At 43.0% G+C, this 12,689-nt stretch overlaps 1 protein-coding gene across 2 annotated transcripts in view; it reads right to left on the bottom strand.

Moving 5' to 3' along the window:
* TGS1 (trimethylguanosine synthase 1) overlaps positions 1–11,727 on the bottom strand; it is a 31,515-nt gene extending 19,788 nt beyond the window's left edge. Inside the window, exons 1-7 of one of the 2 annotated variants that reach the window (XM_068396190.1) lie at positions 11,590–11,727; positions 10,342–10,406; positions 8,321–8,493; positions 4,935–5,784; positions 3,379–3,496; positions 2,337–2,423; positions 1,058–1,229 (exon numbers count right to left, since the gene is read on the bottom strand). In XM_068396190.1, the coding sequence (XP_068252291.1) occupies positions 1,058–1,229; positions 2,337–2,423; positions 3,379–3,496; positions 4,935–5,784; positions 8,321–8,493; positions 10,342–10,406; positions 11,590–11,687 (1,563 nt within the window). In that variant the 5' untranslated portion in view covers positions 11,688–11,727. Of the gene's footprint in view, positions 1–1,057; positions 1,230–2,336; positions 2,424–3,378; positions 3,497–4,934; positions 5,785–8,320; positions 8,494–10,341; positions 10,407–11,429; positions 11,475–11,589 lie in introns of those variants that run through there. The other variant, XM_068396191.1, reaches the window with a different exon arrangement.
* Positions 11,728–12,689: the final 962 nt, after the last annotated feature.

The following is a 12,689-nucleotide window of genomic DNA, read 5'->3' as shown; positions in this document are numbered from 1 at the left end:
CACTGTCTTCCAGGTTTGGATAAACAGGTAAAATTAACTTCATACATGAGTTGCATCAGCTTCAAGATGTACCACGTGGCGCACGTGCTAAAGCGTTCTGCTGCACAGTAGAAAACTCAACATTACATTCTAACCAACATGCAGATGCTAGTCCTAACTCTTCACAGGCATACGCAGATGCTCACTTTTATGTTAGAGTTGCTCCGAGTGGCACTAGGCCTGGGGCAGGTCCTTACCAGAAAGTCTGAGGAAATTTATAACTCTTTTTTTTCTACACATAATTAAAGTTGCCCTTGAACTATACTGGCTTCAGGTACAAGATGGTCAAGTCTTTGATCAAAAATTATAGCAATGGGACTAGAGCTCAATTCAGTATGTACCATCACTACCAGAAAAGAGTTTTTTGCACTTCGATGTTAAGGAATGCCAAGCATCCCAGAAGGCGGCAAAGTAGCACTTAAAATCTGAAGTAAAAGATTTTTAAGAGACTCAACTAAGAAAAATCTACAGTGAACAAGTTATTCTCCTCATTACTGATTTCTGAGTTACAAAAAAAAATATTTAAGCATAAGGTTATAGGTGAAAATAAATGCAGGTAGGGGTAGAAGCAAAAATGTTGATACAAATTAATAAGAACATGGAGTTGCATAAAATACACTAAACTACATGAACATTTTTCCCTCACTGCTGAAATGGCAGCACTAACAAATGTCCTCACGTGCATTTTAAAACCAGAGATACTTTTAGTAACTACAAAAACCTACACACACCTCTAAAGGAATGATGCACCCGGATGTTAGGAACAGCTTTCACATAACTTCGCCATTAAGCTCACACTCCTCTTGATAGATTGCCAAGAGTCCACCAAGGCCTTTCCATATCCACCCTAACCTAACTACTCTTCACCTAAGCAGGAAAAAAAAAAAAAAAAAAAAAAAAAAAGAGCAGTGGACTGACACTTAAGAAATGCCACCTACTTTTTTTTTTTCATAATTCAACAACAGCTAAGTGAGCAGATAAATCTACGAATTACAGCAACACTAACAATTAAACCTACCTTCTTCAAAGTTTTATTTTTTTTGCTAGACATTTCAGATTCCTCTGTAAAGAAGATGTGTGTGTTTTTGCTCTTCCTTGGTTTACGCATATCCAAGAATTTGTACTTGATTTTTGCTTTTTTCTCCAAGTACTGCACACTTCGGTGGGTAAAATCTGGAATTCCACCATACCTGAAATTAAAAAAAAAAAAAAAAAAAAAAAGAAAAAAAAAAGAAAAAAGGACTTAGTTGGTTAATTTCCAATCTGGAAGCTTTAACAAGAATGTTGATGTCTACAGAAGATGATTTAGACTAAGCCATTTCTTTATGAGACATTTGCTCCACTTTTAAAATACATGTTAGCGGATGTAGTTGCAAAACAATGTACCTTCACGAAAACTTACAAATATTTTTATTTGAAAGTGTTTACCCGAATTGGTTTTAGATTTTTTACATTTTTTTTTTCTAATAGGTGTAGAACTTTAGGTGGAAACAATTTCCCAGATGAGCCTGAAGAATAGGAAATGAAAAAATAGCTTGATTACTAGAATATAACATCTTTTTGGTGTTTTAAAGAACTTCCAAAAGAGCTACTTTTGTCTCCTGGCAAATGCGATTTACAAAAAAAAAAAAGAAAAAGAAATACAGGCAATTCACTTAAATAGTTTTTATAAAGTAGAACAGAGACTGTCAACTACAAACCACACCCTTCTTTGAAACATATACATATATGTACTAAAAAACTTGCACCTTGCAGAAGCGCTAGACCTAAGCTACAATCCACCTGTGCCCTATGATGTTACTTATACACCACTGGCCACCATATCTTTAGGTCATACCACCAAAAAAGAGATTTCATTGGTCAATACCCTGGCAACACTTCATTGGTATAGCAACATTTTACTAGTATAAAGCAACCTCATTCCAATATAAAACAGCTATAAAGCATGATCTAAGCTCATACGACTCCAAATTGAGAGGGCCATTCATTGTCAGAGCCTTTAAACATCCCTAATTTAAGTAGCTGACCAGCCATTTAATGTTTACACAACTGGAAGCACCTTACGACTTACACTTCTGTTTCAAAGCAATTTTCTTGTTCTTTAATTAGTCTCTGTAACTTTGCATCTCCCTCTCTCTCTAACCAAAGGATGACAGTTTTATTAAGAGCAGAGACTAACTTTGGAAATCATCTTCAAAAGTTTAACAAAATGGGAATGGAGATGAATGGTCTATTTGAATAATGACAAGAGAGCTGACTTGCTACGAAGAAACTCTCATCTCCTCATAAGCAATTACTTTTGTCCTGCACCACACTTGAAACCCAAAACAGAGCAGGTTTCCTCAGGATCTTCCACTGGGTTCTCATCCACATCCAGTTCATGGCTAGGAAAAAATGCAGATGACAAAGTTACTTACTGTAAAAAACACTCTTATTTTACAGATATACCACTAAGAAATGCATGTATTGAAAACATTTAAATGTGGGCTTCAGTAAGTTCTTCCTCACACTGCTGAAACCAAGCAAGGCAGATAACAGCAGCCTATTCATATGCACAAGCACGTATTTTTTTTTTCCCCAACTCTAGGTACACATGTTCTTCTGTTGGGGTTATAATATTCCAACTATTCCAAAGGACCTCTGAAAATATTTAATATCAAGCCCTACATGGAACTGATGAAGACAGTGTTTGTTCACCCTATTTCCAAATTACCTTCATCATCTATTATGTTGTCTATATTATTATCTATTATTAATGCTATGGCAACAGCAAAATATTAGAACAAAACCAAAGCTACATCATTAGCAGATAATAATTCCATCCACCCCTTCACCTTTGAGTTTGTAAAATTATTAAAACAAGCCATCTCATCATCTTTGAGGCTATAAATTTTTAGAAAAGAAAGAAAAAGACTGTGACAAGGCAGAGATTAGCTATTTTATGATTGCCATAGCACTGAGCACTTTACTGGCAACATAGAATTCAGTTAAAAACCACAAATTATTTACTATTATTCTTGTATCATCTACACTAATTAGACCTAGTTAAGAAAGTTGTCCTATCCAATTTAACACTCTTGTATACTTCAGTGGCACAAGAAGAGTACCATCACCTTGCACAGTCATCGAGGCCAGACATTGTTTTCGTAAAGCAACAGAAGAGAAGAAATATCTACCGCTTGTTGCCAGGCAAAGTGATAAGCAGTGATGGAAGACTATGTGGTTTTGTACTAAAGGTTGAACTCACAATCTCAATCAAACAAATAGTTAACTGTAAATCAGAAGGCTTCTGGACCTGGGCTTCTTGAGAAAAAAGCTCGTCTAAATTTCATGACTTGCCTTCTTTTGACTTTGGCATGTCTGTATTCAGGAGGCTCTTCATCCTCATCTTCATCTCTGTCACAAAGAAGCAACTGTTCTTTGTCATTTGAATTTGAGCTACACGACCCCTGTGAACCTAAAAAAGATAGATGAGATCATATTTTCCTTCTGCAAAAATTAATTCCTTATGTTCCTGTCCCCAAAGTACATCTGCAGCTACAGTTAGGTTGTGTAACATATCTGAATCTGACAAATAAGGCACAAGTGCGAAACACACATATCTATCTTTGTTTGAGGGACAACATAACAACACAAGCTTCCAGTATTAGTTACACTGTAGAGTTAATAATCTTCAGCAGGACCAACTTCAAATTATCTCAGCTCTCCAAGAAAAATAAAACACCTACAGGTACAAATTCAAAACAGTTTCTTCCTTGTTCATAAATTTTGTTTCCATTTCATCAGCTATGCAAAGATATTCACATACATTTACTAAGAGAAAATTCCAACACTCCTTTCATTTCTTGCTGGAAAGGAGATTTTCCTTCCACCTCTCCTGTTCCAACTCTACTATAGGATCAAGACAGGACCACATCTGCTTCTTCCTTTCTTAGAAAGTCGCTAGCAGCGGACTCAGAGGTTTCCCACCAAACTAAAGTCCCAAGCTGCTGACACTTAACTCGGGTGCTTTATCCCTCCTCTTCAGCAGGAGAAACAACAGTCAGGAAAGATGTCACCCTGCTGCTTACAGCTGGCAGGAAGAACTGGCAGGCAAACGAGATGGCTCTCTCCTTTCTCTGCACGTGGAACTGGCTGTCAAAAAAGTCTCCAGCCCAGTCTTGTACCTCCCTCACAGAAGCTCTTCCAGTGGTGTAAGGCACAGCCACTGGCTTTCACCATACTACTGCATTATCTAGCACTTTCACTTGTTAGCACTAGCTGTGAACGTATGAATTTGGAGTTGTAATGATGACTGCACCTCACTGCCTAATTGATAACTTAATGCTGGAAAGGACCTCTGGAAGACGTCTGGTCCACAGTAACACAGTAAAACAAAAAAAGAGATTAATTTCAAGTATGGCATTTTTAGACAGAAGGCAAAAAAAAAACCCCAACCCCAGAACCACAGAACTATTTTTTTTTCCCTCAAAAAAGCTGTTCTTAAAATTTGTCAGATTCATGAGATCATCAACCTGAGTTTTCATTCATTTTAGACAATCACTGAGACGACACATCAGCTGAATGACACAGCTGCAATACCAATACTATGATAAATAAATAAATATGCACTAACTCTGCTCTCTCACCCCTTTCTGTAGCACATTTGAAGATTTATGAAGTACCTGTTCTGTTAAAATCACTTCCAGCTGAAGAACATATTCAATATACAGGTTAGAGAGGAGAGAAATCACTCGGAGAAGCAGAAGGAAGAAAAAGGAATCAAGTACGCAGTCATTCCACAAAATACTTGATCAACTTTTTAAAACTGGCATAATACAGACATGCCCTTGTTTCTTACATATAACCACCTACCGAAATTCTAGTGGAATCAGTTTTAGCTGATTTTGTATTACCTGACTGGTTAATACTTTTATTTTCACAAGATGCATTCCTTTTCCTGGTTCCTCCATCACAGGGCTCCTTCTGGCTTTCACTGTCAGACGAACTACGCTCTTGAGGACTTTGCTGGGCTACTGTTAGAGCTGCACTGCTCCGCTCTGCTTCCTCCAAATTCAGATTTAAATTACAAATCCCAGAGATTATTTCACTGTGGGGGTCAGCACTTGAAGGGAGTGTTTCCTCACTTCTGGTGTTAGAGGGAGACAGCTCCAGGCTCAGCACTTCACTGTGTTCAGCCCCTGGACTAATCAAGTCAATTTTTCCTGAAAGACCCGTCTCCTGGGTAACCCCATCAGCTTCCACGTTGTCACCATGTGAGCTCTCAGTAGTCCATCCTTGACTTGTCCAGTACTGAAACTGTTCCCAGTAATACCAATACAGTTCGCTATAATGCTGCTCCCACTCTTCCCTGGTGTCTGGAATATTCCAAGGCTCCGAGGCTGTTGTGGTCTCACGTGATGAGACCTCTTGATGCTTCTCCAGCCAGCTCTGCCAAAGAAGGCCCTCTCCATACTCGCTCCAGTACTTCTCCCATTTTTCTTTAAGTTTGCTGGGTGAAGTCTTATTTGCAAGACTTTCTGAACTTTCACGGTTGCCTTCACTTACAACCTGAGCTTTGCTGCTGCGCTCACGTTGCTCTGTAGCTAAGGCCAGCTCACCAGAAACGGACTGGGTAGGACCACCACAAGCTCGATCCTGGCATTCCTGTCCCATTTTGTCCTTACGTTTTTGCTGTAACTCTTTTTTCTTCTTTTTCTTTTTCATAATCTTCATGTTACTTCTCTTTCTATAATTTTCTGGTGCCTAAATATAACGGAAAAGCATAATTGTAAGTCCACAACGTATATGCAGTCTTTTCTTGTCCTCTCTCCAAGCACATTTCTGTTTTTGTTGTAACCCTCCCTCTCACTGCAATCCCGCTGTTAGCTTTCTCCCCACAAAAAGTTGTGCGGTTATGGGTCTGATAGGGCCCTGCTGGCATAACCTTGGCTCACACTTCTGAGGAAATTGTGAGAAAGATCTGTGAAAAAGTTTGCAGAAAAATGCACAAGAAAAGGCAGAACTGCAGACAGAAGTGACTGCCGAGAGGGAAGTCATTAGTAGCTCCAAGATTCAAGAGGAAAGACATCAACATGAAACGCTATAAAATCCTAAAGGGAGGTTAGTCAGGAATTGAGGGGTCACTGGGTTGAGCTCAGCAGTACAACAGTATCTCAGTAACATCAAGGACCTGTTCTGGGGGGCTGTGGAGGACAACCCTTACCATCACCTAGTATCTGCCTGGCCAGCAAATGCTCTTCAAGTGCCTTATTAGGACAGTGAACATGCAATGCTCAGCCTAACATTGTTAAATCCTTGCTATCTTTGAGTGCTTTAAACAAAAAAGCATCACTTTATGCTTAAAAGTTCTGTAAATCCTGCAGCTGAATCTCTGTATGCCTGGCTAAGGATGCCTGAAGACTCTGACCCAAAAGAGGGGTGTAATGCTCCTCCCATCTCAAACTGATCTCCAAGTTGGCTAACAGAAACACGAGCAAACTGCCTCTTCTCCAAATGGGTGGCCCTTTCATTTGTGCAATGCATCCATTTCACTTGTTAGAACAAACTCAACCTACTACAGTTTTCTGGTGGAACAGAAGACAGAAACCTGTTACTGAAAGGAACCACTAAGGTAACTTGTTGGTGTCATCAAATACAACTCCACTTGTTTCAGTGAGGCTTCCTGTGCTTACAGATACAAACAAGATAAAAACATCCAAGAAAAAACAGTTGTTCTATCAGATAAATCTTCCAATTTTTTTCATAAACTGCCAAATTAAGTTTGGCAGGTAAAAAGGTGGAGATGATGAGGGACTATAACTCACATGGGCAAAAGACTGCAAACGGACAGATATTACTGACAATGTCTCATCAGCTGCAATCCCTAGATTTGCTGCATTGGCAAATGCATCTGATGGACTATAAAGAAGTTCGGTTCAGAGAACTGTCATGAATCTTTCACCCACATCCCTCGTAATGTCATGTTAGTACAGACAGTGCAAAGCACAATGCTTAGTAGTAATCTAGTAAAAACAGACGTTATCTTCTCATTCAACTTATTTGCAGTATTACTACAAAAGAACAAAAATTTCATGTCTACTTTGGGCTTGAAGCTGGATGCCTGTAAGGTCTATTTACGTGCCATCAATTAAAATCATGTACAAGTTTCTCCTATTTATTTACAAATTAATCAGGTCAGCACCACAGAGTGCTCTGCACAAAAGTACTCTGTCACTGCCAGGGAGGTCTGTATTCCATAAAGTGGACAATGTGGATATCCCACTGTCTTTTTCTCATCTGTGAAGAACTTTAGTCTTCCTCTAAAGCCCAAATGCTCCCTATGGGAAGCAGAGCACCCAAGCCTCTCTCTTGCCCTTTGGAACAGCCTGGCTTTACCAGTGGCAAGGGGGATCTGAGAAACTAGCTTTTTATATTAGTATCTAAAGCTGAATGGTTAAAGTAGACAGTGTGAACACATATGCTCAGATTGGAGTGTACCAGTTGTCCTGATGCAGAACATCAGTGTTACCACGGCTGTTCTAAACTCTCTCTCTCTAGTAGCAAAAGCAATATAGATATGGAAGCATAAAGCACAGCCTGACCCTGTTTAGTCAAATTGGCAGGTGGACTTTACGAACTGCACAGACCACGGTGCCGCACTTCAAGAAAGATGTTGAAGTGTTGGAGCGAGTCCAGAGGAGGGCGACCAAGCTGGTGAAGGGTCTGGAGGGTCTGACCTACGAGGAACAGCTGAGGGAGCTGGGGTTGTTTAGCCTGGAGAAGAGGAGGCTCCGAGGTGACCTTAGTGCAGTCTACAACTACCTGAAGGGAGGTTGTAGTGACGTGGGCGTCGGCCTCTTCTCCCGGGCAACTAGCGATAGGACAAGAGGACACAGCCTCAAGCTTCGCCAGGGGAGGTTCAGGTTGGACATCAGGAAGAATTTCTTTTCAGAAAGGGTTATTAGACATTGGAATGGGCTGCCCAGGGAGGTGGTGGAGTCACCATCTCTGGCTGTGTTTAAGAAAAAACTGGACATGGCACTTAGTGCCATGGTCTAGTTGACAGGGTGATGTAAGGGCAACGGTTGGACTCGATGATCCCTGAGGTCTCTTCCAACCTGATTGATTCTGTGATTCTGTGATTCTGTGTGTGTTGCTAGGAGTACCCAAGGCTGGCAGCTTAAAGCCAGCTCGGATATATTTCCATGAACTGCAGTCCCCAAAATAACTGAGGGGTAGACATGCCCTTACATTTGGAAACACAAAGTAAACAAAACAAATAAAGCAAATAAAGATTTACCACAAAGTCCCCGTGGGCAGACTGCCCACCAAACTGAAGAGGCAATCCCATACTCTTCATAAGCTCGGCCTCCGAGTCTAGTTCAACTTCTTCCACGTTGACAGCATGATTAGTATCCACCTTTAATATCGCATTGGGACAACAGTTCTCCTCCTCAGATGCTTGTTCCTCCCCTATTAACAAATTGTATTAAGTGAATACAATCTGGTTCTGATACTTCAATGCATCAGCATGGCCTACAAAACTTAGTAGAACTGCCTCTTAAGCTTCCTTTCCCATTTAAAATTTTCCTCAGAAATACCTCAGTTTCTGAATAACTATCAGTAGGAACCAAAATCTAACTTCAACAGCCAAAACATTGCACTGGGTCGCGCTGAGATGGAGTTTACTTTCTTCAGAGAAGCCTCTATGGTGCCGTGTTTGGGATTTGTGGCTAAAACAGCATGGATGGCACATCAATGTCTTGGTTATTGCTGAACAGTGCTTGCACAACATCGTAACTTATTCTTTTCCCCACTCTTGCCCTCCTCAGCAAGAAGGCTGGGGTGGGCAAGAGATCAGGAGGGGACACAGCTGGGACTGCTGACCCAAACTGGCCGAAAGGATAGTCCATACTATATAATGTGATGTGCAGCAATAAGGACTGGGGCAGAGGGTGCCGGTGGCTTGGGGTCAACCCACCACAAACATTCACCTCAATAACTTGCAGAGCAAACTACAATAATGCCCAGCAAACAACAGAAGAGTTAGTATTATGCAAAGAAAATTCTTTACAGGAGTTTTTTTGGCATGTATCACAGCAAACTTAAAAGAAACTGACGGTTTTGTTACAAATCTTTCAAACACACTAACAAAGATAATACAATTTTACAAAAGTGTAATATGTGAACTACGGAATCTAATAATCTCAGAAATAACTGATCAACTATTGAATCACTTCTTGCACATCCATCAAATTTTTAAGCAACATCATATGTGTATAAAATGAGAAATACCACCGAGAAAGTAGGAACAGTATATTGATGAAAACTATGAAACCCATGAAACCCGAAAGCTCTTGAAACAGTTTTTTTTTCAGGACATATTTACTACCAAATTATCACACAGCACAAGACTCTTCTGTTTTTAACTGATGACTCTCATCACAATTCAGTCACATACGCACAAAAACACAGTTTACATTCTCCTTCTTCACCCCACTCACATTGCCTCCATCTAACCTGTGCTAATAATTCCCAGCTTCTATGGACACTCCTTTCTGTTCAGGCATCTTCCTTTCAAATCAAGCTATTATATGATGCTGGAGCTAGCAAGACAGCAACGGAAAAATCAGATACCAAAGGAATTATGTTCAGATAGGCCTATGAGGGGAATTTGGGAGGATGGAGCAAAGAAATGGCATTGAATTTGCCAAAGCATCTACCATGATTATTCCTAAAATACAAGAAAGTAGGGAGAGACTTACTCCTCCATTCCTCCTCATAGGATTCCTCGCGTGCGTGCAAATCATGATTTCCCCCATCAGGGCTATTGCTTCTTCTCTACTTCTGGCCCAGCAGATTAATCAGCAACAGTTAATGTCCTAGGCTGTGGCAGAGGCAGTAGGACAGTATTGCTCCCAAGCAAACATCTAGGATCTGCAGACCCTCCGTTATATAATTAATTTTGAGTTAGCTGAAATTATGATTTGAGAGTAGGTCAGGGGCCTGTGAGCTAATCTGCTCTGTGCAGCAGGTGGAGATTATGTGATCTGGTAAATCTGCCTGGACAAGAATAAGCATCTCACCTGGTTTGACACAAAATTCCACATCAAGATTATGGTAACTTGAGAGCTATGCAAGTGCTAAATTATTATTCACATCTATCCCCATATCAAAAGTACTGAAAAACAAGCTAGAAATAAGAACAAAAGTATAGGTTAGTAGTTATACAGTCCTACTGTATGTACCTTAAATAACCACAGATAACTCACTTTAAGTATGACTGCATATCATATCGCACAGTACATTTTATTTCCTTACCTGTACTGTCATTGTCGTCTTTGACGTAAAATCCTTTTAATCCCAATTTATATAATTTTCGATCTCTGTAAAAATGAAGACAGTAATTGATGCAGGAGGTCATCATTAAAGCAACTTTTTTTACAGTAAAAACAATCGTTCACTGGAAAAAACCTCCCCAGGGATGTGGTAAAGTCTTAATTGCTGGAGGTTTCAAGACGCAACTGGATGGGGTGCTAAATAACCTCATCTAGGCTCCCTTTCCCACAGAAGGCTGCACCAGATGATCTTTTGAGGTCCCTTCCGACCTGGGCTGCTCTATGACTCTAAATATACAAACCAAAGAAAGATCCGAAAAAGGCAACACTTTAAAGCCTGATGGGAAAGCCTACACAAGAGATGTTCACGAAATGCTGCTGCTATGCAGAATACTCCGGAATTAAATTTTAGGCCAACAAAAGATTCTGCTTAAGTAGAATTGAATGTCTTCAGCCCAAAACTGCAAATATCTCAGCCAGAACTGCAAATATCTCAGCCATCACGTAAAGCTGAAGGCACCTCATCTCTGCAAACGCCGGCATTAAACACGGAGTGTATTTAACATCAACAGCTCCGGCAACGGGCACGACCCCTTCTCCCAAATCAGAGGAGAGACCAAGACGAGAAGAGGTCTCCCAAAAGGAGAAGAGGTCTTCTCCCAAACCACGGCTCTGGCACGGACAGCCGGCGAGCAGCACCTCTCCCCCTCGTTCACAAACCCGCTCCTCTTCTCCGGCTCGGGGAGGCTCCAGGCCCCCCCGCGCCCGCCTTGGGAAGGGGAGGAGGGCGCGGGGCGCCCGCCAGAGCCCCGGCCGCGGCAGGGAGGGAGCGCTGCGGGCTGGGCCCCGCACGGCCCCTACCCCAGTCGGGGGCACGGCAGCGCTGCCCGCGCCCCCCCGAGCGGGAGCGGGCTCCGACGGGGCGGGATCGCTGCTGCCCGCCGCGCCGCCCCCGAGCCCGCTCCGGCAAGGGCCCCCGCGGGAACCCGCGTTCGGGCGGGCTCCCTCCGCCCCCGCTTTCTCCCCCCCCCGTCCCCCCATAACTGGTATCGTTTGGTAAACACAACCTACAGGGACCCTTTTGCGCACCTCGCCCCGCACGCAGCCGCCACAGCCGCAGCAGCACGGCCCTGCCCCGCGCACCCCCCAGCGCAAACCCCGCCCCCGGCCAGGGGGGACGCGGCCCCGCGGGGCCCACCCGCCCGGTGCCGGCGGCCAGGCCGCTACTCACTCGACGAAGGCGCGGGAGCAGAGGCAGAGGATGCTCCGCGCCGCCCCGGCCCGCAGCAGCAGCTCCGCCACCAGCCGCCCCCCCGGGTCCTGCACCATCCCTGCGGGCAGACGCACGCCGCGGCACGGCACGGCCCCGCCGCTGCCTTCCGCCGGAACTGCCGTGAGCGCCGAGCCCGCCCTGAACCCGGCCGGCTGCGGCCGAGAGGGCGGCCCGAGCGGAGCCGAGCCGAGCCGAGCTGAGCCGAGCCGAGCGGAGCCGAGCCCAGCCGCCGGGGGGCAATTTTGTCGGGGGCAATTTTGACGATTAGATATGAGTGATCTGGCACGTGAGAAAGTAATTTTATGTGGCAACATCGTCTCAGTGAGAATTAAACTCTTATAGTCCCCAAAACCTTGCACTTCTAGTCCTTGTTCAGCATACAACTTTTTTTTTTGCTTTTATTTTGAAATACATGAAGCTGTCCCACCTAGATTCGATATTTTCTTTAAATGGGTGATAAGCCAAACAAAAGTTTAAAAGGACATAAAGAAAACATGATATCCAGGTGTGTTATTTACGTCTGTTGCTTACTATATGGTGCATTTTAGATCTCCTAATTGCCGCTTTAAAGACACAATTCTCAACCTTCTAGTAACGGGCAGAATCCTCTAATTATGCTGTAGCTGTACTCAGATTATGTCCTTAGACAAATCTGTGAGAGATGCAGGTTCTTGTGATCATTGTGGTTGCCTTAGCTGTGATGGTTTGTTTGGTATTTTTGCAGTTACAGTGAAATAATGTGCCCTTTTGATCAAGAAGGCCAATGGTATCCTGGGGGGCATGAGGAAGAGTGTGGCCAGCAGGTCGAGGGAGGTTATCTTCCCCCTCTACACTGCCCTAGTGAGGCCACACCTGGAGTGCCATGTCCAGTTCTGGGCTCCTCCGTTCAAGAAAGACAAGGAACTACTGGAGAGAGTCCAGCGGAGGGCTATGATAGGTGATCAAAGGACTGGAGCATCTCTCTTCTGAAGGAGGCTGAAGGAGCTGGGTCTGTTTAGCCCGGAGAAGACTGAGGGGGGATCTTATCAATACTTACAAATACTTTAAGGGTGGGTGTC

The sequence above is a fragment of the Nyctibius grandis genome, chromosome 3 (assembly GCF_013368605.1).
Source record: "Nyctibius grandis isolate bNycGra1 chromosome 3, bNycGra1.pri, whole genome shotgun sequence".
NCBI lineage: Eukaryota > Metazoa > Chordata > Aves > Nyctibiiformes > Nyctibiidae > Nyctibius > Nyctibius grandis.
Note: the sequence above shows the minus strand (reverse complement) of the source record. Positions and strands in the feature narration are given on the sequence as shown.